This window comes from Salvelinus alpinus, chromosome 27 (assembly GCF_045679555.1).
Source record: "Salvelinus alpinus chromosome 27, SLU_Salpinus.1, whole genome shotgun sequence".
NCBI classification, from domain to species: domain Eukaryota; kingdom Metazoa; phylum Chordata; class Actinopteri; order Salmoniformes; family Salmonidae; genus Salvelinus; species Salvelinus alpinus.
In genome coordinates, this window is record NC_092112.1 from 21843965 (window position 1) to 21868156 (window position 24192).

At 43.9% G+C, this 24192-nt stretch overlaps 1 protein-coding gene across 5 annotated transcripts in view; it reads left to right on the forward strand.

Moving 5' to 3' along the window:
• Window positions 1-24192, forward strand: part of LOC139556177 (unconventional myosin-VI-like) — a 124054-nt gene that overhangs the window by 79872 nt on the left and 19990 nt on the right. For all 5 annotated transcript variants that reach the window (XM_071369768.1, XM_071369771.1, XM_071369772.1 and 2 more), the window contains exons 19-27: window positions 2612-2650; window positions 6907-7000; window positions 14362-14492; window positions 14640-14717; window positions 15461-15590; window positions 16340-16430; window positions 16731-16881; window positions 20084-20292; window positions 21864-21942. In XM_071369768.1, coding sequence (XP_071225869.1) covers window positions 2612-2650; window positions 6907-7000; window positions 14362-14492; window positions 14640-14717; window positions 15461-15590; window positions 16340-16430; window positions 16731-16881; window positions 20084-20292; window positions 21864-21942 — 1002 coding nt within the window. The remainder of the gene's footprint in view (window positions 1-2611; window positions 2651-6906; window positions 7001-14361; window positions 14493-14639; window positions 14718-15460; window positions 15591-16339; window positions 16431-16730; window positions 16882-20083; window positions 20293-21863; window positions 21943-24192) is intronic.

Below are 24192 nucleotides of genomic sequence, written 5' to 3' on the forward strand. Positions count from 1 at the left end.
ACCATGCATCCATCTGTCTGTCATCTCAGTTAGTTGGCTACCATGCATCCATCTGTCTGTCATCTCAGTTAGTTGGCTACCATGCATCCATCTGTCTGTCATCTCAGTTAGTTGGCTACCATGCATCCATCTGTCTGTCATCTCACAGTGTCCAGTTAGTTGGCTACCATGCATCCATCTGTCTGTCATCTCAGTTAGTTGGCTACCATGCATCCATCTGTCTGTCATCTCAGTTAGTTGGCTACCATGCATCCATCTGTCTGTCATCTCACAGTGTCCAGTTAGTTGGTTACCATGCATCCATCTGTCTGTCATCTCAGTTAGTTGGCTACCATGCATCCATCTGTCTGTCATCTCAGTTAGTTGGCTACCATGCATCCATCTGTCTGTCATCTCAGTTAGTTGGCTACCATGCATCCATCTGTCTGTCATCTCAGTTAGTTGGCTACCATGCATCCATCTGTCTGTCATCTCAGTTAGTTGGCTACCATGCATCCATCTGTCTGTCATCTCACAGTGTCCAGTTAGTTGGCTACCATGCATCCATCTGTCTGTCATCTCACAGTGTCCAGTTAGTTGGTTACCATGCATCCATCTGTCTGTCATCTCAGTTAGTTGGCTACCATGCATCCATCTGTCATCTCACAGTGTCCAGTTAGTTGGTTACCATGCATCCATCTGTCTGTCATCTCAGTTAGTTGGCTACCATGCATCCATCTGTCTGTCATCTCAGTTAGTTGGCTACCATGCATCCATCTGTCTGTCATCTCACAGTGTCCAGTTAGTTGGCTACCATGCATCCATCTGTCTGTCATCTCACAGTGTCCAGTTAGTTGGTTACCATGCATCCATCTGTCTGTCATCTCAGTTAGTTGGCTACCATGCATCCATCTGTCATCTCACAGTGTCCAGTTAGTTGGTTACCATGCATCCATCTGTCATCTCACAGTGTCCAGTTAGTTGGTTACCATGCATCCATCTGTCTGTCATCTCACAGTGTCCAGTTAGTTGGCTACCATGCATCCATCTGTCTGTCATCTCACAGTGTCCAGGTAGTTGGCTACCATGCATCCATCTGTCTGTCATCTCAGTTAGTTGGCTACCATGCATCCATCTGTCTGTCATCTCACAGTGTCCAGTTAGTTGGCTACCATGCATCCATCTGTCATCTCACAGTGTCCAGTTAGTTGGCTACCATGCATCCATCTGTCTGTCATCTCAGTTAGTTGGCTACCATGCATCCATCTGTCTGTCATCTCAGTTAGTTGGCTACCATGCATCCATCTGTCTGTCATCTCAGTTAGTTGGCTACCATGCATCCATCTGTCTGTCATCTCACAGTGTCCAGTTAGTTGGCTACCATGCATCCATCTGTATGTCATCTCACAGTGTCCAGTTAGTTGGTTACCATGCATCCATCTGTCTGTCATCTCAGTTAGTTGGCTACCATGCATCCATCTGTCTGTCATCTCAGTTAGTTGGCTACCATGCATCCATCTGTCTGTCATCTCAGTTAGTTGGCTACCATGCATCCATCTGTCTGTCATCTCAGTTAGTTGGCTACCATGCATCCATCTGTCTGTCATCTCAGTTAGTTGGCTACCATGCATCCATCTGTCTGTCATCTCACAGTGTCCAGTTAGTTGGCTACCATGCATCCATCTGTCTGTCATCTCACAGTGTCCAGTTAGTTGGTTACCATGCATCCATCTGTCTGTCATCTCAGTTAGTTGGCTACCATGCATCCATCTGTCATCTCACAGTGTCCAGTTAGTTGGTTACCATGCATCCATCTGTCTGTCATCTCAGTTAGTTGGCTACCATGCATCCATCTGTCTGTCATCTCACAGTGTCCAGTTAGTTGGTTACCATGCATCCATCTGTCATCTCACAGTGTCCAGTTAGTTGGTTACCATGCATCCATCTGTCTGTCATCTCACAGTGTCCAGTTAGTTGGCTACCATGCATCCATCTGTCTGTCATCTCACAGTGTCCAGTTAGTTGGCTACCATGCATCCATCTGTCTGTCATCTCAGTTAGTTGGCTACCATGCATCCATCTGTCTGTCATCTCACAGTGTCCAGTTAGTTGGCTACCATGCATCCATCTGTCATCTCACAGTGTCCAGTTAGTTGGCTACCATGCATCCATCTGTCTGTCATCTCAGTTAGTTGGCTACCATGCATCCATCTGTCTGTCATCTCAGTTAGTTGGCTACCATGCATCCATCTGTCTGTCATCTCAGTTAGTTGGCTACCATGCATCCATCTGTCTGTCATCTCACAGTGTCCAGTTAGTTGGTTACCATGCATCCATCTGTCTGTCCCTCTGTTCCTGTGGTCCTATCAGTGTTGTATTTAGACCTGTTTGCATGATACATTAAAACAAAATGTCTTTGTCTTTCGTTTCAATGCGCTTTAACCATGAACGTGTGTCTGTCGCGGCTGTACTGTTGCTTAAGTAGCTGTTGTTTTGAGTGTTGGACAGGAGCACTGGAGGCAGAGAGGGTGCAAGTACCCTTTAATAAGCATGTGTTCATGCTGTGTTGGACTAGACAGGTCTGTGCAGTTGGTCTGTATCACTGAACAAATATTTTCTTTTACCTCAACAGACCCAGCTGAACATTCTACTGGAGAAGCTTCGCAGCACGGTTAGTATTTACTACAGTGCTCAGGTCCAGAACAAATTCAAGGAAATGTGCAGTATTATACAGAGCCATGAGTGCATGGAACTCCTTTCCATCTTATATAGCGCAAATGAACAGCAAACCTGGTTTAAAACATGTATAAAAATGAAGGCATCCCCAGTGGAGCAGCAGTCAAAGGCACTGCATCACAGTGTTGCCGCGTCACTACACCCTGGGGTTTGATCCCAGGCTGTGTCATTACCGGCCGTGACCGGGAGTCCCGGGCGCACGATTGGCCCAGCGTCGTCCGGGTTAGGGGAGAGTTTGGGGGGCTTTACATGGATCATTGCGCTCTAGCGACTCCTTGTGGTGGGCCAGGCGCCTGCAGACTGACTTTGGTTGTCAGTTGAACGGTGTTGGTACAGCTGGCTTCCGGGTTAAGCGAGCGGGTGTTAAGAACCTCTACAGGATCGGTGTCCCCCACACGGGATGGTTGAGCTAAAGTAGGCTAATGTGATTAGCATGAGGTTGTAAGTAACAAAAAAAAATCCCTGGACATAGACATATCTGATATGGGCAGAAAGCTTAAATTCTTGTTAATCTAACTGCACTGTCCAATTTACAGTAGCTATTACAGTGAAATAATACCATGCTATTGTTTGAGGAGAGTGCACAATTATGAACTTGAAAATGTATTAGGAAACCAATTAGGCACATTTGGGCAGTCTTGAACATATATGCCATGGTTCATTGGCTCAGTCTAAAATTGTACACATACACTGCTTCCATCCAGTGGTCAAAATCAAAATTGGGCAAGAATAATACATTATGGCCTTTCTCTTACGTTTCAAAGATGATGGTACATCATTGTATTATATTTTACCAGATCTAATGTGTTATATTCTCCTACATTAATTTCACATTTCCACAAACATCAAAGTGTTTCCTTTCAAATGGTATCAATAATATGCATATCCTTGCTTCAGGTCCTGAGCTACAGGCAGTTAGATTTGGGTATGTCATTTTAGGCGAAAATTGAAAATAAATGGTCGGATCCTTTTAAGAAGCGCGGTTGGCAGGTCATGTTTCGGAGGATGCATAACTCGACCTTCGCCTCTCCCGGACCCGTTGGGGAGTTGCAGCGATGAGACAAGATCATAATCACGAAAAGGGGGGGGGAAATTACACACACAAATAATAAAGCAACACCTCACGGCAGAACACCTCTCCCCAATGTGACGTGTGTATTTATTTTTTATAAAATTTTTATTTAACTAGGCAAGTCAGTTAAGAACAAATTCTTATTTACAGTGACGGCCTACCAAAAGGCAAAAGGCCTGCTGCAGGGACGGGGGCCTGGGATTAAATAAAAAATAAAAATAAACAATATAAATATAGGACAAAACACACATCACAACAACAGAGACAACACTACATAAAGAGAGACATAAGACCACAACATAGCAAGGCAGCAACACATGACAACACAGCATGGTAGCAACACAACATGGTAGCAGCACAAAACATAGTACAAACATTATTGGGCACAGTCAACAGCACAAAGGTCAAGAAGGTAGAGACAACAATACATCACACAAAGCAGCCACAACTGTCAGTAAGAGTGTCCATAATTGAGTCTTTGAATGAAGAGATTGAGAGAAAACTGTCCAGTTTGAGTGTTTGTTGCAGCTCGTTCCAGTCGCTAGCTGCATCGAACTGAAAATAGGAGCGACCCAGGGATGTGTGTGCTTTGGGGACCTTTAACAGAATGTGACTGGCAGAACGGTTGTTGTATGTGGAGGATGAGGGCTGCAGTAGATATCTCAAATAGGGGGGGAGTGAGGCCTAAGAGGGTTTTATAAATAGGCATCAACGAGTGGGTCTTGCGACGGGTATACAGAGATGACCAGTTTACAGAGGAGTATAGAGTGCATCTCGCCGCTTGAGAGCACCCTTACCTGCCGATCTATAAATTATGTTTCCGTAATCTAGCATGGGTAGCGTGGTTATCTGAATCAGGGTTAGTTTAGCAGCTCGGGTGAAAGAGGAGCGATTATGATAGAGTAAACCAAGTCTAGATTTAACTTTAGCCTGCAACTTTGATATGTGCTGAGAGAAGGACAGTGCACCATCAAGCCATACTCCCAAGTACTTGTATGAGGTGACTACCTCAAGCTCTAAACCCTCAGAGGTAGTAATAACACCTGTGGGAGGAGGGGCATTCTTCTTACCAAACCACATGATCTTTTGTTTGGAGATGTTCAGAACAAGGTTAAGGGTAGAGAAAGCTTGTTGGACACTAAGAAAGCTTTGTTGTAGAGAATTTAACACAAAATCCGGAAAGGGTCCAGCTGAGTATAAGACTGTATCGTTTGCATATATATGGATGAGAATGCTTCCTACTGCCTGAGCTATGTTGTTGATGTAAATTGAGAAGAGCGTGGGGCCTAGGATTGAGCCTTGGGGTACTCCCTTGGTGACAGGCAGTGGCTGAGACAGTAGCTTTTCTGACTTTATACACTGCACTCTTTGAGAGCGATAGTTAGCAAACCAGGCCAAAGACCCCTCAGATACACTAATACTCCTTAGCCGGCCACAAGAATGGACTACCGTATCAAAAGCTTTGGCCAAGTCAATAAAAATAGCAGCACAGTATTGCTTAGAATCAAGGACAATGGTGACATCATTGAGGACCTTTTAAGGTTGTAGTGACGCATCCATAACCTGAGCGGAAACCAGATTGCATACCCGAGAGAATACCATAGACATCAAGAAAGCCAGTCAGTTGAATATTGATACGTTTTTCCAACACTTTTGATAAACGGGGCAAAATAGAAATAGGCCTATAACAGTTAGGATCAGCTTGATCGCCCCCTTTAAATAGAGGACGAACTGTGGCTGCCTTCCAAGCAATGGGAACTTCCCCAGAAAGGAGAGACAGGCTTGGCGATGATAGGGGCAGCAACCTTAAAGAAGAAAGGGTCTAAATCATCTGACCCAGATGTTTTTTTAGGGTCAAGTTTCAGGAGCTCCTTTAGCACCTCGGACTCAGTGACTGCCTGCAGGGAGAAACTTTGTAGCAGGGCAGGGGAAAAAGATGGAGAAGCATCAGGGATAGTCACATTAGAAGGGGTGGGAGATGAGGAAATGTTGGACAGGCAAGGAGGCATGGCTGAGTCAAATAGGAATCTTGACTTAATTAAGTGGTGATTAAAGAGCTCAGCCATGTGCTTCTTGTCAGTAACAACCACATCATCAACATTTAAGGACATGGGCAGCTGTGAGGTGGAGGAGGAGGGTTTATTCTCCAGGTCTTTAACCGTTTTCCAGAACTTCTTGGGGTTAGACCCACAGAGAGAGATCTGCTCCTTAAAGTAACTAACTTTGGCCTTCCGGATAGCCTGAGTGCACTTATTTCTCATTTGCCTGAACGAGAGCCAGTCAGTTTGCGTATGCGTGTGCCGAGCCTTTCGCCAAATGCAATTCTTGCGGTGGAATAACTCTGCAAGATCACGGTCGAACCAGGGGCTGAACCTGTTTTTTAATTCTCATTTTCTTTGTGGGGGCGTGTTTGTTAACAATACCACTGAAAATATCAAAAAGAAGATCCAAGCGTCTTCGACAGAGGCGATCAAGCTGATTCTATACCATTTTACAGACATATATGTGTAACTAATAGATGCGCGCACACACACACTACATGTTAATGTTTTTAAATGTATATAAATTGTAGTCTTTTGTCTAATGGCTTTTTCTTTATGTGTCAGACCCCAGCAAGACTAGCCTTTTCCGTTGGCGTCGGCTAATGGGGATCCTAATAAATCAAAATGAATGGTGAAATCATGTATTGTGTCACTTTTATTGTAAATAACAATATAGTATGTTTCTAAACACTTCTACATTCATGTGGATGCTACCATGATTATGGATAATCCTGAATAAATCGTATATAATAAGTGAGAAAGTTACAGAGGAACAAAGATCACACCGCCCCAAAGCTGCTAACCTCTCACCATTACCAATAACGAGGTTAGCATTTTTTGTCCAAATAAATACGGAGGGGAGTGTAATTTTATCAATCTTCCAGTGAATATTTTTATTTTGTCAGTTCATAATGTTCAAGCCAATGTCCAACCAATTTAGATCTGGATCACCAAAGAGGTACTCTGTGGCCATCTTCAGTGTGGCTGCTGTCAGGGCTAACAGCATGAAATTACATATAAAACACTTCAATTTAATAGGATATCTATGGCTAACAGCCTCTTCTCCCTCCCTCCCAGGGCTCCAGTTTCATCCGTTGTATCAAGCCCAATCTGAAGATGGTCAGCCACCAGTTTGAAGGGGCCCAGATCCTCTCTCAGTTGCAGTGCTCAGGTCAGTATATACAGTGCATTCGGAAAGTATTCAGACCCCTTGACTTTTTCCACATTCTGTTACATTACAGACTTATTCTAAAATTGATTAAATCGTTTTTTTCCCTCGTCAATGTACACATAATACCCCTTAATGACAAAGCAAAAACAGATTTGCAGATGTATAAAAATTTTAAAAAATATCATGTTTACATAAGTATTCAGACCCTTTACTCAGTACTTTGTTGAAGCACCTTTGGCAGCAAATACAGCCTCGACACATTCAGAGACTTGTCCCAAAGCCACTCCAGTGTTGTCTTTGCTGTGCGCTTGGGGTCGTTGTCCTGTTGGAAGGTAAACCTTCACCCCAGTCTGAGGTTCTGAGCGCTCTGGAGCAGGTTTTTAATCAAGGATCTTTCTGTACTTTGCTCCGTTCATCTTTCCCTCGATCCTGACTAGACTCCCAGTCCCTGCTGCTGAAAAACATCCCTTCAACATGATGGTGCCACCACTGTGCTTCACCGTAGGGATGGTGCCAGGTTTTTTCCAGATGTGACGCTTGGCATTCAGGCCAAAGAGTTCAATCTTGGTTTCATCAGACCAGAGAATCTTGTTTCTCATGGTCTGAGTCCTTTAGGTACTTTTTGTCAAAGGCTATCGTGCTTTACTAAGTGGCTTCCACCTGGCCACTCTACCATAACGGCCTGACTGGTGGAGTGCTGCAGAGATCGTTGTCCTTCTGGAAGGTTCTCCCATCTCCGCAGAGGAACTCTGGAGCTCTGTCAGAGTGACCATCGCGCTCTTGGTCACCTCCCTGACCAAGGCCCTTCTCCCCCGATTTCTGAGTTTGACCGGGTGGCCAGCTCTAGGAAGAGTCTTGGTGGTTCCAAACTTCTTCCATTTTAAGAATTATGGTGGCCACTGTGTTCTCGGGGACCTTCAATGCTGCAGAAATGTTTTAGTACCCTTCCCCAGATGTGTGCGTCAACACAATCCTGTCTCGGAGCTCTACGGACAATTCCGTCAACCTCATGGCTTGTTTTTTGCTCTGACATGCTCTGTCAACTGTGGGACCTTATATAGACAGGTGTGTGTCTTTTCAAAATCATGTCCAATCAGTTGAATTTACCACAGGTGGACTCCAATCAGGTTGTAGAAACATCTCATGGATGATCAATGGAAACAATATGCACCTGAGCTCAATTTCTCATAGCAATACTTATGTAAATCAGGTATTTCTGTTTTAATTTTTTTTTAATTTGCAAAAAAATTAAACTGTCATTTTGGGGTATTGTGTGTAGTTTGATGAGGAACATTTTAGAATAAGGCTGTAACGTAACAAATTGTGGAAAAAGTCGAGGTCTGAATACTTTCCGAATGCACTGAAGGCCTAAAGAAAGGGGCTAATCAACTTTGCACCATATTCCCTATGGGCCGTAGTTAGTGCTGAGCGATTCCGTTTTGATTAGATTATAATGAAATAATTACAGTTTTCGGTTTTGACTTGTTGTTTTTGTTTTTACATGAAATGCACTATGCATTATGTGGGTTGAATGCTGTAACACAGACAAAAACTAATACAAGTCCCATGATGGTGTTGACGGCCCATTGCACTTAACCATCATTTATTTACATTACTTTACTTTTATAAAATATTTTAGTTGTGTATATAAACATTTTTTTTCATGACTTTATTATTTCATTCTCATCTGTATAGAGCTGCTGCATATGCTGTCTGACAAAATCACTATTTTAGTAGTTCTACAAAGTAAATAAGGCACACTTTTATGACTGCTGAATACCAACTATCAATCACTTACATCATCTATTTTCAGTTAGAGATGCCTCGCGAAGCAAATGCTCTCTACAGTGGCTTGCGAAAGTATTCACCCCCCTTGGCATTTTTCCAGTTTTGTTGCCTTACAACCTGGAATTAAAATGGATTTTTGGGGGGATTTGTATCATTTGATTTAGACAACATGCCTACTACTTTGAAGATGCAATTTTTTTTTGTGTGTGGAACAAACAAGAAATAAGTCAAAACAACTGAATACTTGAGCGTGCATAACTATTCACCCGCCCAAGTCAATACTTTGTTGAGCCACCTTTTGCAGTAATTACAAGAATGTCTCTTGGGGTATGTCTCTATAAGCTTGGCACATCTAGCCACTGGGATTTTTGCCCATTCTTCAAGGCAAAACTGCTCCAGCTCCTTCAAGTTGGATGGGTTCCGCTGGTGTACAGCAATCTTTAAGTCATACCACAGATTCTCAATTGGGTTGAGGTCTGGGCTTTGACTAGGCCATTCCAAGACATTTAAATGTTTCCCCTTAAGCCACTCAAGTGTTGCTTTAGCAGTATGTTTACGGTCATTGTCGTGCTGGAAGGTGAACCTCGGTCCCAGTCTCAAATCTCTGGAAGACTGAAACAGATTTCCCTCAATAATTTCCCTGTATTTAGCTCCTTCCATCATTCCTTCAATTCTGACCAGTTTCTCAGTCCCTGCCGATGGAAAAACACCCCACAGCATGATGCTGCCACCACCATGCTTCACTGTGTGGATGGGGTTCTCGGGGTGATGAGAGGTATTGGGTTTGCGCCAGACATAGCGTTTTCCTTGATGGCCAAAAAGCTCAATTTTAGTCTCATCTAACCAGAGTACCTTCTTCCATATGCTTTGGGAGTCTCCCATAAGCCTTTTGGCAAACACCGAACGTGTTTGCTTATTTTTTTTCTTTAAGCAATGGCTTTTCTCTGGCCACTCTTCCATAAAGCCCAGCTCTGTGGAGTGTACAGCTTAAAGTGGTCCTATGGACAGCTACTCCAATCTCTGCTGTGGAGCTTTGCAGCTCTTTCAGGGTTATCTTTGGTCTCTTTGTTGCCTCTGATTAATGCCCTTCTTGCCTGGTCCTTGAGTTTTGGTGGGCGGCCCTCTCTTGGCAGGTTAGTTGTGGTGCCATATTCTTTCCATTTTGAAGTTGATGCAAAGAGTCAATATTTGCAGTGTTGACCCTTCTTTTTCAAGACCTCTGAAATCCGCCCTGGCATGCTGTCAATTAACTTCTGGGCCACATCCTGACTGATGGCAGCCCATTCTTGCATAATCAATGCTTGGAGTTTGTCAGAATTTGTGGGTTTTTGTTTGTACACCCACAACTTGAGGATTGACCACAAGTTCTCAATGGGATTAAAGGCTGGGGAGTTTCCTGGCCATGGACCCAAAATATCGATGTTTTGTTCCCTGAGCCACTTAGTTATCACTTTTGCCTTATGGCAAGGTGCTCTATCATGCTGGAAAAGGCAATGTTCGTCACCAAACTGTTCCTGGATGGTTGGGAGAAGTTGCTCTTGGAGGATGTGTTGGTACCATTCTTTATTCATGGCTGTGTTCTTAGACAAAATTGTGCGTGAGCCCACTCACTTGGCTGAGAAGCAACCCCACACATGAATGGTCTCAGGATGCTTTACTGTTGGCATGACACAGGACTGATGGTAGCGCTCACCTTGTCTTCTCTGGACAAGCTTTTTTCTGGATACCCCAAACAATCGGAAAGGGGATTCATCAGAGAAAATGACTTTACCCCAGTCCTCAGCAGTCCAATCCCTGTACCTTTTGCAGAATATCAGTCTGTCCCTGATGTTTTTCCTGGAGAGAAGTGGCTTCTTTGCTGCTCTTCTTGACACCAGGCCATCCTCCAAAAGTCTTCCCCTCACTGTGCGTGCAGATGCACTCACACCTGCCTGATGCCATTCTTGAGCAAGCTCTGTACTGGTGGTGCCCCAATCCCGCAGCTGAATCAACTTTAGGAGACGGTCATGGCGCTTGCTGGACTTTCTTGGGCGCCCTGAAGCCTTCTTCACAACAATTGAACCGCTCTCCTTGAAGTTCTTGATGATCCGATAAATTGTTGATTTAGGTGCAATCTTACTGGCAGCAATATCCTTGCCTGTGAAGCCCTTTTTGTGCAAAGCAATGATGACGGCACGTGTTTCCTTGCATGTAACCACGGTTGACAGAGGAGGAACAATGATTCCAAGCACCACCCTCCTTTTGAAGCTTTCAGTCTGTTATTCGAACTCAATCAGCATGACAGAGTGATCTCCAGCCTTGTCCTCGTCAACACTCTCACACCTGTGTTAACGAGAGAATCACAGACATGATGTTAGCTGGTCCTTTTGTGGCAGGGCTGAAATGCAGTGGAAATGTTTTTGGGGGATTCAGTTCATTTGCATGGCAAGGAGGGACTTTGCAATTAAATTGCAATTAATCTGATCACTCTTCATAACATTCTGGAGTATATGCAAATTGCCATCATACAAACTGAGGCAGCAGACTTTGAAAGTTAATATTTATGTCATTCTCAAAACGTTTGGCCACGACAGTATGTCCATTACATGAAATCCAAATAAAAATCCATTTAAATTACAGGTTGTAATGCAACAAAATAGGAAAAACGCCAAGGGGGATGAATACTCTTGCAAGGCACTGTATCCCTCTCCATCACACATTCTTCTCTCTTCTCTCAGTGTCTGCCCCACACTAACCTAATGTAGCAAGCCAAAAGAAACACACAGACCGGACAAGTAGGAGCGCAATGGACTATGGTCATTTTAGTTCATGACCATATTTTCTGCACTAAACTATGTAGAATATTGGCCTGTTGGAAACTGCAACTCCCTACTACATTGCACTGTTTGGGCTTGATCTGATTTATCTCAAGAGAAACTGCGCAGTGTGTGCATTGAATGAACTTCTTACGCCTGAAATCCTGTTAACCGGATCAATTTGACAACAGCCAGTGAAAGTGCAGGGCGCCAAATTCAAACAACAGAAGTCTCATAATTAAAATTCCTCAAACATACAAGTATTATACACCATTTTAAAGATAAGCTTGTTGTTAATCCCACCACAGTGTCCGATTTCAAAAAGGCTTTACGACGAAAGCGTACCATGTGATTATGCTAGGTCAGTGCCTAGTCAGATAAAAACACAGCCATTTTTCCAGCCAAAGACAGGAGTCACAAAAAGCAGAAATAGAGATCGTCACTAACACTAATCACTAACCTTTGATGATCTTCATCAGATGGCACTCATAGGACTTCATGTTACACAATACATGTATGTTTTGTTCGATAAAGTTCATATTTATATCCAAAAGTCTCAGTTTACTTTGGCGCGTTATGTTCAGTAATGTTTTGCTTCCAAAACATCCGGTGATTTTACAGAGAGCCACATCAATTTACAGAAATACTCATCATAAATGTTGATGAAAATACAAGTGTTATGCATGGAATTAAAGATATACTTCTCCTTAATGCAACCGCTGTGTCAGATTTCAAAAAGCTTTACAGAGAAAACACACCATGGAATAATCTGAGTACAGCGCTCAGAGACCAAAACAAGCCATACAGATACCCGCCATGTTGTGGAGTCAACAGAAGTCAGAAATAGCATTATAAATATTCACTTACCTTTTGATGATCTTCATCGGAATGCACTACCAGGAATCCCAGTTCCACAATAAATGTTTGTCTTGTTCAATAAAGTCCATCATTTATGTCCAAATACCTCCTTTTTGTTTGCGCGTTTAGTTCACAAATCCAAATTCACAAGGCGCGAGCACTAGGTCCAGACGAAAAGTTAAAACAGTTCCATTACAGTTCGTATAAACATGTCAAACGATGTATATAATCAATCTTTAGGATGTTTTTATCATAAATCTTCAATAATGTTCCAACCGGACAATTCCTTTGTCTTTAGAAATGAAAGGGAACGCAGCTCGCTCTCACGGCTGCGCGCGTGACTTAGCTCATGGCATTCTGCCAGACCCCTTTGTCAAACAGCTCTTATTCGCTCCCCCTTCATAGTAGAAGCATGAAACAAGGTTCTAAAGACTGTTGACATCTAGTGGAAGCCATAGGAAGTGCAATCGGACCAAATTTACACTGTATCTTGGATAGGCAAAGACTCGAAAACCTACAAACCTTAGATTTCCCACTTCCTGGTTGGATTTTTTCTCAGGTTTTTACCTACCATATGAGTACTGTTATACTCACAGACATCATTCAAACAGTTTTAGAAACTTCAGAGTGTTTTCTATCCAAATCTACTAATAATATACATATCTTAGCTTCTGGGCCTGAGTAGCAGGCAGTTTACTCTGGGCACCTTATTCATCCAAGCTACTCAATACTGCCCCCCAGCCATAAGAAGTTAACATAAAAAACAAAATGGAATTAAAATAATTTAACCGACATTGGTCAATTAGTTGTTTAACAAACAAAAATGTTGGTTAATGCTCAGCACTACCTTTGACCAGAGCTAAGCATTAACCAACATTTTTGTTTGTTAAACAACTAATTGACCAATGTCGGTTAAATTATTTTAATTCCATTTTGTTTTTTATAAAGGGTAAAGGGTGTAATTTGGGATACACTGTCGCTCTACATTGGTGGTGGATAAGGTCAGGTTTCACCACCTTACTATGCAAAGCGCTTTGAGTGTCTGGAAAATGCTAATCCAGTAAATTATTAATATGTTTATAAATTAATTACACACAGCGACACAGGGAGAAATTACTGTTGAGATGTGGGGTTTTAATCTGCCCACGCCAATACTGCAGTTATTACAAAACGATCTTGTCGCTGCGGAACAAAAACGATCAAATGCAAAATGACCAGAGTGATTTACATACATTTACTGAGAACTCACAGCTCTTTTCTCTCCACAAATTGGCACACAATTACAGTCGGAGGAGAGATACTGTATAGCATCTGAGTATCTGCTTGCTGTTCTTCTTGACTGTTTTCTGAACATTTCTCTTTCTCAGACCTTCAAACTAAAGGCTGCGATGCTAATTTAATTTCCCATTCTCCTGTTCAATTAGCATATTAAATTTGACTCGCTTTTCTTCTGTATCCTTGGAGATGCCTGCATTTTTCATCTACACTCATGAGTGTGTGGCTCAGAGACATGGAGAGACTGTGTTGCTCCATCTCTCTGAGCTTAAGATCAAATTATGCATCAACTATATTGGGTGGGGGGTGGACGAGTCAGCAGAAGTTAGTTTGATGTATTTGGAAGAAACAGGGGAAGTAGTCGTGCATAAACAGTCATAGAGAAATGTGTCTTCAAGTTGACCACTGGCTGTGCAGAAAATACATTATTGAGTTGTCTCTTTGGACTGGGATGACCCGGTCTGTCTCCATGTGAGAGAAAGTCAGTTGACAAAAGGCCCCTTAACGGCAGGTAGACTAACGCTTCCTGGGGAAGACCCGATTGGTCAAAATGTGTTGCAGCATTCGACCTGCTTTAATATAGTAGGATGATCTGCTCCTACCTGTATATATTTTTGTGACTAGTTCACTAAAGTGTGTCTGTAGGAATGGTGTCCGTGCTGGACCTGATGCAGGGAGGCTTCCCCTCCAGAGCGCCATTCCATGAGCTCTACAACATGTACAAGCAGTACATGCCTGCCAAGCTGACTCGCCTGGACCCAAGACTCTTCTGCAAGGTCAGTGCCCCATGGACCACTCACTCACACACACTGGCCCTGCTCTGGGCTCATCCTCTTATCACTCTACCATCCAATACACTACAAAGCCAGTTTGTCATGTTCATATGACATATATTGACAATGACATGTTTGTTTGTGCTGCAGGCTTTATTCAAAGCGCTGGGACTCAACGAGAATGATTACAAGTTTGGGCTGACCAGAGTGTTCTTCAGACCTGGGAAGGTGATACCTTCATGAAATATATCTCTGTTATGCTCTGTTGCTCTGCATTGGCTCTCAGCATCACAATGTTCCCCTGACTGAATGGACTTCAAAGGAATCCGCATCTGGCTGCGAGCGAGGGGAGCTCTGCAGGGGAAAGGGATTTAGATAATAAACCATGTAGAGCTAACACATGGGGTATTCATTTATGTAACAGATAAGTTATTCAATTATGTTAAATGTGCGGTTTGGAGGCCTATTATAAACATGTCTGTTGTGGCTTAATTGGACTATGTCAGAGGTGATCGCTGTGTGGCGCAGGTGTAACTTTGATTTTGTAGCTGAGTAGTTTTGTGCTTATGAATACATGAATATACTATCCTCTGTTGACCACGACAAGACAGGTACTTTGCTGCTGTTATTGTAATCTCCGTTTTCACCTTCCCTGAGGGAACATCAGCATACTGATGGCTGTTTTAGTGTCTATGGCTGCTCTATGTTCTCTCTCTCTCCATCCTTCTCTCTCATCCCTCCTCTCTTCTCTCACCTCTCTCTCTCATCTCTCTCCCCATTCTCCTCTCTCATCCCTCCATTTTCTCTCATCTCTCTCTCCATTCCTGTATCTCAACTCTCCATCCCTCTCTCATTTCTCCATTCATCCATTCTACTCTCTTCATCCTTCTCTTTGGTCCCTCTCCTCATTATTTTCTCTAATTTCTCCATCACTCTTTCATCCCTTCTTTCTCCATCCATCCTCCCCTCAGTTTAAGGAGTTTGATCAGATCATGAAGTCGGACCCAGACCACCTGGCGGAGCTGGTGAAGAAGGTCAACCAGTGGCTCATCTGCAGCCGCTGGAAGAAGGTCCAGTGGTGTTCCCTCTCTGTCATCAAACGTGAGTAACATCCTGCTACCTTCCACATCATTATACACCAGGGCCCGTATTCACAAAGCGTCTGAGTAGGATTGCTGATCTAGTGTCAGTTTTCCCATTTAGGTCATAATGAATAAATTATATAGACAGGGGGGACCTGATCCTAGATCAGCACTCCTACCCTGAGATTCTTTGTGAACACGAGCCCTGTCATGTTCTAGAAGACAAATAGTTTAAAGTGATGGCACTAATTGCCCCGATCCAATTCTGATCATAAAACGCTAACTAACTGGCTCTGGCCATCTGTTTTGTGTGGAGATATCCTCTGATATATTCAGACTGCCTCATTAAACTCTGAAATCAGTCATTGTGAACCTCTTCATCCTGAACCAAGATATAGCTTTTTCCTCCATTACTCTAGTGTGCTGTGTGCCCTGTTGGCAGACAGTTCACCTCGGCCTGTTACCCTCCAGATATGATCTATTACCTGCCCAGTATACACCTCCAATCTTAGAGGGCCTGTGTCCCTAATGGTATCCTATTCCCGACATAGTGCACTCCTTTCACTATGCACTTTTGAAGTAGTGCACTGTATAGGAAATAGGGTGCCATTTGGGTCACAGACACTCACTGAGGCAACATTTCCATACCGTCTGCTCTCTCTGTGTGAATTACCACCACGGCTGTGGAGTTACTGTGCCAGTCCCTGCAAGTCTGTGAGTGTCTGGGCTGTCAGTCTCATTGTCTCTCGGTCTCTCTCTCTCCCACAGTGAGGAATAAGATACTGTACCGTGCCAGTGCCTGCATCAAGATGCAGAAGACGGTGCGCATGTGGCTGTGCAGGAGGAAGCACAAGCCACGGTAGGTGTCCTCTTATCCCTCCTCTCCCTCCCTCCCTTCTCGTTATACAGCACTTTCACAGCTCAGCGGTGCCAGGCTGCTTAGCACATCATGGCTGCATCGCCACGGAGACAGTCTCATTGGTACCGGCTGGTATACCGCATGACTCTGTCTTATTACCTCTGTAAAGCTCCAGGAGATCTGTAGTGATAAACAACAGAGCCTTGTGGGCAATGGGAGAGGGGTATCATGTGTCTCTGTAATGTTTCAAGTTTAAACCCAAGTGACTAAGTGTGTGTGTGTGCGTGTGTTGGGGTACAGGATCGATGGGCTGGTGAAGGTGCGTAACCTGAAGAACAGGATGGATAAGTTCAACGAGGTGATCGCCGGCCTGAAGGAGGGGAAGCAGGAGATGAGCATGCAGATTCAGGGGCTGGACGATGCCATCAACACAACCATGCTCAAAATCAAGGTGTGAGAATACTGCCAGCCTTCCATTCTGCAACCTCTCCTAGTTCTATGCTCCTAAATCAAACTTCTATACAATCCCTTTTTTCCTCTTGCCTGACTTCTATGAGTACAAAAAGTATATTTCGTCAAGATAGTTTGGTGAAACATTTTATTTCATTATTTCTCCACGTTCAACATTGTTTTCTGAATGTCAATACGCCAGCATGTGTGTAGAATCAAAGTGTATGACATGGGCGATGACATGTCGTGCTCTCTTCTCCCCTCCATATTTAATAATTCATTAGTTTTCCAAATTCAACATTGTTTTCTAAAATGTCAATACGCCAGTGTGTGTAGAATCCGCTCAATGTCAGACACGAGATGTGTCCCAAGTGGCGCCCTATTATAGTGCACTTCTTTTGATGGGCCCTGGTTAAAAGTAGTGCATTATATGGGGAATAGGGTGCTGTTTGAGACACATCTTATGTCTTTGACATTGAGAGGATTCTACACGCACACTGGCGTATTGACATTCAGAAAACAATGTTGAATTTATCCCAGGGTGAAATATTTAGTGATGGTTGATGGAGGGAATCTTTACCTAATAGGAGGCTTCAGCCAGCCAGATGGTGTGTAATTACGTCTGGTTTAGTCAAACTATGGATTTTGGGGAACCTCTGGGGTACTAAGCATTTTAAATGAGGGTCGCTTTGACTCCCTTGAGTGATTTTTCAAATTTTCTCTCAAGATTCAGGGTTTGTCATTTATTTACCGAACCTGATGATGTTTTGGCAGTGGTACTGTATATCTGGATCTGGCCCTCTCTCTCTACCCGATGGCATTGTGGCTTATTTAGAAGCTAGGAGATTTTTAATCGTTGTGGATGGCGGCTGGATTTAATAGGATGCCTTAGTCCACAGGTTATGTTCTGCATTTTGAGATGATATGCATCTTGTCTCGGAGCGCCGTGTATATTACCTTTTGCATTTTTATGGCCCTGCTTATGCTAGTAGCCTATTAATTATCTATAAAAAAGCCAGGTAAACATTTAGTTATTTTGCATACAACTTATTTGCTAGCCTTTAAAGGTGACACTATTATAGGGAGTAGAGGGCCTTTAGAGAGTGGAGAGTAGCGGGCCTTTAGAGAGCGGAGAGTAGCGGGCCTTTTAGAGAGCGGAGAGTAGCGGGCCTTTAGAGAGCGGAGAGTAGCGGGCCTTTTAGAGAGCGGAGAGTAGCGGGCCTTTTAGAGAGCGGAGAGTAGCGGGCCTTTTAGAGAGCGGAGAGTAGCGGGCCTTTAGAGAGCGGAGAGTAGCGGGCCTTTTAGAGAGCGGAGAGTAGCGGGCCTTTTAGAGAGCGGAGAGTAGCGGGCCTTTTAGAGAGCGGAGAGTAGCGGGCCTTTTAGAGAGCGGAGAGTAGCGGGCCTTTTAGAGAGCGGAGAGTAGCGGGCCTTTTAGAGAGCGGAGAGTAGCGGGCCTTTTAGAGAGCGGAGAGTAGCGGGCCTTTTAGAGAGCGGAGAGTAGCGGGCCTTTTAGAGAGCGGAGAGTAGCGGGCCTTTTAGAGAGCGGAGAGTAGCGGGCCTTTTAGAGAGCGGAGAGTAGCGGGCCTTTTAGAGAGCGGGCCTAGAGGTAGCGGGCCTTTTGAGCGGAGAGTAGCGGGCCTTTTAGAGAGCGGAGAGTAGCGGGCCTTTTAGAGAGCGGAGAGTAGCGGGCCTTTTAGAGAGCGGAGAGTAGCGGGCCTTTTAGAGAGCGGAGAGTAGCGGGCCTTTTAGAGAGCGGAGAGTAGCGGGCCTTTTAGAGAGCGGAGAGTAGCGGGCCTTTTAGAGAGCGGAGAGTAGCGGGCCTTTTAGAGAGCGGAGAGTAGCGGGCCTTTTAGAGAGCGGAGAGTAGCGGGCCTTTTAGAGAGCGGAGAGTAGCGGGCCTTTTAGAGAGCGGAGAGTAGCGGGCCTTTTAGAGAGCGGAGAGTAGCGGGCCTTTTAGAGAGCGGAGAGTAGCGGGCCTTTTAGAGAGCGGAGAGTAGCGGGCCTTTTAGAGAGCGGAGAGTAGCGGGCCTTTTAGAGAGCGGAGAGTAGCGGGCCTTTTAGAGAGCGGAGAGTAGCGGGCCTTTTAGAGAGCGAAGAGTAGCGGGCCTTTAAGTTGGAACTAAGTGTGAGTTCAGAGTCAGATGTGCTACATAAGAAATACTTGTCATATGCCATTTAGCAGACACTTTTATCCAAAGCGTCTTACAACGGTGAGTGCATACATTTTCTTATGGGTGTCCCCAGCGGAAATTGATCCAATAACCATAGCGTTGCAAAGCCATTCACTACCGACTAAGCCACACAAGCTACCGTTAAGTGCTTGCTAAGTGTGAGTTCAGAGTCTGATATGGTAGACAAAATGTAATTGAACGTCTGTTTGTTTGTGTTCTGAAAACAGATCGTGCACCTTGTCCTGGGGAGATGTTAGAACACATCAGACTCAGAATAAGGCATTCTGATAAAAGGTTCATTTGACCTCAGATGCATATGAATATTCATCAGCAGAAGAGTGTGTTGCTGTAACACATTTGCCTCTAATTCGATCCTATGCCACTGTCTGTGTGGAAGCTCTGTAGATCACAAATGTAGGGTGATGCTCAGCAGTCACAAATGTGGGGTTCTGATTGGGATGAATGTGTGAGTGCTCAGGTTAGGAGATGGCAGCAAACAGAAATAGGAACTTCCTGGACCATCAAGACCAATAAGGTGAGGCGGCGTGTGTCTTTATGTTCCATGAAGGCATTTGTTTGTATTTCTGTTTGCCGCAAGTAGACACTTGCTGAATCCCAAACCAGTCCCTTCCCCTCGCCCCTTGGCTCTCTATTTACAGTACATTCACGCAAGCCACTTCCATATGCACAATTGTCCCAAATTATTGAGTGTGTAGGGGCTAATTAGACCCTTTAATAGCCACTTCGACCGAGCCAGGAAGGATGCTGGCTCCAGAGTGAGGTGCTAGCCCAACGTATGTTTGGAGTTTGTGCAATTTCACTCAAAAGAATGGAGAGGCGTGCCTAATTATATACAACATGCATTTGTTTGTGTTTGATTTAGGGGCTTGACACATATAACGAATGAAATACAAAATAAATATGAAATAAATGAACTGTTCGTCTTTGCTTAGTCTTTATTGAATTAATGAAGCCAGCCCGGGGTTTTGGCTGCAGCCTTTTTTAAGGGATTCTACTCTCCTCTCCCCTCAGACCACAGCAATGACCCGCATTGACATGGACCATGAGTACCAGGCCCTGGTCACCAGGTCAGAGGAGCTGCTGACGGCCATGCAGAACAAGAAGAAAGAGGAGGAGGAGAAGGAGCGACTGAAGAAGATCCAGGAGGAGATGGCGAGAGAGAAGAAGAGGAGGGAGGAGGAGGAGCAGCGCCGCAAGCAGGACAAAGAGGACAGGCGTCTGTGAGTTGGGGAGATGAAGAGAGAGAGCCGAGGTGCTCCGACACATTAGTCATGCCTCGTGTCCTGACCCTCTTTTATTGGTGTATGTAAAACCTGTAAGACCAACCGATGGTCCATTATCCATTACAAGTCACTAGCTCCTAATTTAATAATTTACACTCGTGGGAATTGACCTATATGGATAGGGCTAAATTAAATTTTCTTTACTAAATAAATATGAAAAGCATATGCTTAGCCATGGTAGCAATTGAAAGGGAACAGTTTAGAGATAATGGGGAACTGATTAGACCAAAGGTTAGAACACAACATTTCACCTGACACAAGACTGAATCCAAACATTATGGTTTTATGTACAGTTTACATTTACTGTGCTTTTCTCCACATTTGTTGATAAAGAAATGTGAAAATACTCTGGATGCATTCAGTAACATGACTGTTCCTGGAAATTGCGGGGCAGTTTCAGCATAAGATGAAAAATAATTACAGCGGTTTAAGTGAGAGGACTAACTGGTGTGGCCACACACCTATCCAAAGTGTACACAGTTCCTAAGCTATTTCCTATGACTCAGTCTTCAACGATCAGGTACTTATTGAGCTCTCCTAGCTGTGCCGTTGAGGAACTAGAGCCAGCACACTTGTAGTTATTTAGTTTGGAGCACAACCCTGCATCCCAATCATCACACAATTACTGTTGTGTATGCAATCCAAAAACAGTCTATTATAAATCAATCTGGGTCAGGTGGGCATAATTTGAAAGCTTGTTCTATTGCCAATATGACAAGCTAAGTAATAAAGTGTTAGGCTTTCACTGGGCAGTTCAGAGAAACAGGTCATCATGTTGGTGGCATAGAAAGGACTCATAAGTGGATTCAGGTCCGGCAAATTTTCTTCAGAATAAATAAACAGGCTCATTTTGTTCAGAACAACCCAGGATATGACGACATGTCAACTGGTAACTGTACATCAAACATAGTGATCGTAAACATTGACACTGTATATGACATGGCTATATGATTTAGAAATGTGGAGTGCACATTTGGACTCACAGGTGTCTGGCTTGCTTGTACGACATCAAAGCAATACTTATTATAATCCTCAACGTCACATCTTTCAAATTACATCAAGTCATCTTAATTGACAAAATTTCCCTCACTCAGACAACAAGAAAATTGCCCAATTAAGGGGAGTGATGGTGGCAACTTGTTGTCGCGAGCTGTGCTCAAGTTCAGAACGGCTGTCAGTCAAAACCCATATAACACTGTGAAGCGCAGCGAGACCTCTAGCATATTACTGTAGGGATGATTGATTTGGGCCAATGAATTGATGCGACTGTTTACTGCAGATCTGTAGCAGTGTCCTAACTGGATGGATAGTTATTTTTGGGGGCCGTTGGTAAAACTGGTTTTCCCTCAAGTCTGTAGTAGGATGGATAAAGTATTGATTGGCCTTGACTATTACTGAGGAGCGGCTGTACAGTAGAAGCTCTTTCCATTACTTATGGTACAGTATTGGTTAGGATCTTTATATTGCAGTGACACCAGACATTAATAGCCTTTCTTACTCTTCCTCAGGAAAGCGGAGATGGAGCTGAAGCGGAAACACGAAGAAGAGGAGCGGAAACAGAGAGAGGAAGAGGAGAGAAAGCTTCAGGTTAGTGACAGTTTTCTTCTTCCGCTGTTGGTTTCTCCTGGTCAGTGTCTGCCGCAGGGCGTAAGGAGTTAACAATCTGGCTTTAGTACAATGCTCCACTTCCCCTGCTCTACTTCTCAATGTTCTCTGGCAGGAGAGCTCAGTCAAACATCTGTGTTGTTCTTTCCCCACCACCGGCCTCTCCATCTCTTTCTCTCTCTTGCCATCTCTTTCTTTTTCTCTCTCTCGCCATCTCTTCTCTCGCTGCCATCTCTTTATCTCTCTCTGTCTGTCTCTGTCTCGCTCCATCTCTCTCACTCTCACTGGCCGACCGACCATACTCCCAGTCACTCCAGTTCTGTGGAGATAAGACATCTGAGGGTAATATACTGTTTGTCTGGCTCCCTATGTTGTCCAATTGGAGAGGGAAAGCTCCGATAACCTCCAGAGATCTGACCCCAGATCAGCTACAGGCGTTTAATGCTGAAAGCTGCTCCCTAAGATCAAAGTGTCTTGCCTTGTGCCCACCCTGAGCCCAGGGCAGGCTTGGTGCTTTTCAAACAGACTTTTTACTCTTTAGATTCACCATCATATTGGGCTTCTGTGCACGCGTTGGTGTAAATATTCATGACATGCACTGCAGATGTTTGAGTTTTGGGAGGAAGAAACGACATCAAACTTCCTCTAACTTCAGAGTGATGTTTTTTCTCCAATGTTCATATTAGTTTTTCTTATCCACAAATGCCTTCAAGGGAACTTTTCTTCCAAAATGAGTTTCGTAGGTTGTTCTATGAACTCAATTTAAAAAAAGTGAGATCTTCTTTTCAATACTGCCCCTGCTCCCTAACTCTGAGGTGTTAGTAGACTGCTTGTTCCCTAACTCTGAGGTGTTAGTAGACTGCTTTCTCAATTGAGCCCCTGGATGGTGGCCAGCTCCAGCAGACTACAGCGAATGCTCGCTGAGGGACCCACAGGCAGAAGAAAGGCTCATTAGTGCATGTGTAAGGTGTCTAATCAGGCCCTGTCTCACACAGTCTCCTTCTCCACATCTATATGAGAGAGAGAGACACACACACACACACACACACACACACACACACACACACACACACACACACACACACACACACACACACACACACACACACACACAGAGAGACTGCTATACGCAGATGACCTGGTGCTGCTGTCTCCCACTAAGGAGCGGTTACAGCAGCAGCACTAGTTCTAACAGATCTGTGCTCTGACAGTTAACCTGAAGAAAACAAATATAATGATATTCCAAAAGAGGTCTGGACACAGTTTTAATAGAACACTTCAAAAACGACAAGTATCTAGGACTAACTATCAGCAACACATGGCTGTGAACGAGCTGAGAGACAAAGCATGAAGAGCATTCTATGACATTAAAAGGAACTTAGAATCTGGCTCAAAATGTTCCGTTGTATGAAATAATGCATTTACCAAATAGGACAAACATCCATTCGAAATACTGCATGCAAAGTTTTGCAAGACTGTATTGCAAGTGCAAAGAAAGAATGGGGGTAATACCCCCTCCTTAATCGAATAGGAAAAAGGGCCATCAAATTTTACAACCATCTAAAAACAAAACATTTCATAACACAGCCCTACAATGTCAAGAGTTGAAACAAGAGAAGAGTCCCCTCAGTCAACTGGTTCTAAGGCTCAGTTCACTAACCCAAACCATCCCCATAGAGCCTCAGGACAGCACTCAGAAAATCTGGCCCAACCAAATCATCACAAAGCAAAAAGAAAAATATCACCAATTGGAAAGACACCACAAAAAATCTAAGTCAACTTCAATGCTATTTGGCTGTAAACAGACAGTACATGGTGGCAGACTATCTGATCACTGTGACTGATAGTCAGTGTTTTCCTCAGTTTTCTATGTACAGACTCAGTGAGCACAGTCTGGCTATAGAGACTGGTCGTCACAGGCAAACCTGGCTGCCCAGAGAGGACAGGCTGTGCTCACTCTGCTCCAGGGGAGAGGTAGAGACAGAACTGCATTTCCTATTACACTGGGACAAATACTCAGACCTAAGATAATCTTTCTTTCCCAAAATGTCCCCCTGCCACAACCCGAGAGACGGCCAGTGTAATGTCAATAATATTTCCCGTTTTGTTTTTGCTTTTGAGACTCACTATTGTTTAATGTATTATTCTCATTAATGTTGCTGTTAATGGTGATACCAGTTCCACTACTACTATTATTATTGATGTCATATTGCTGTTGGTCCCACCCACCAT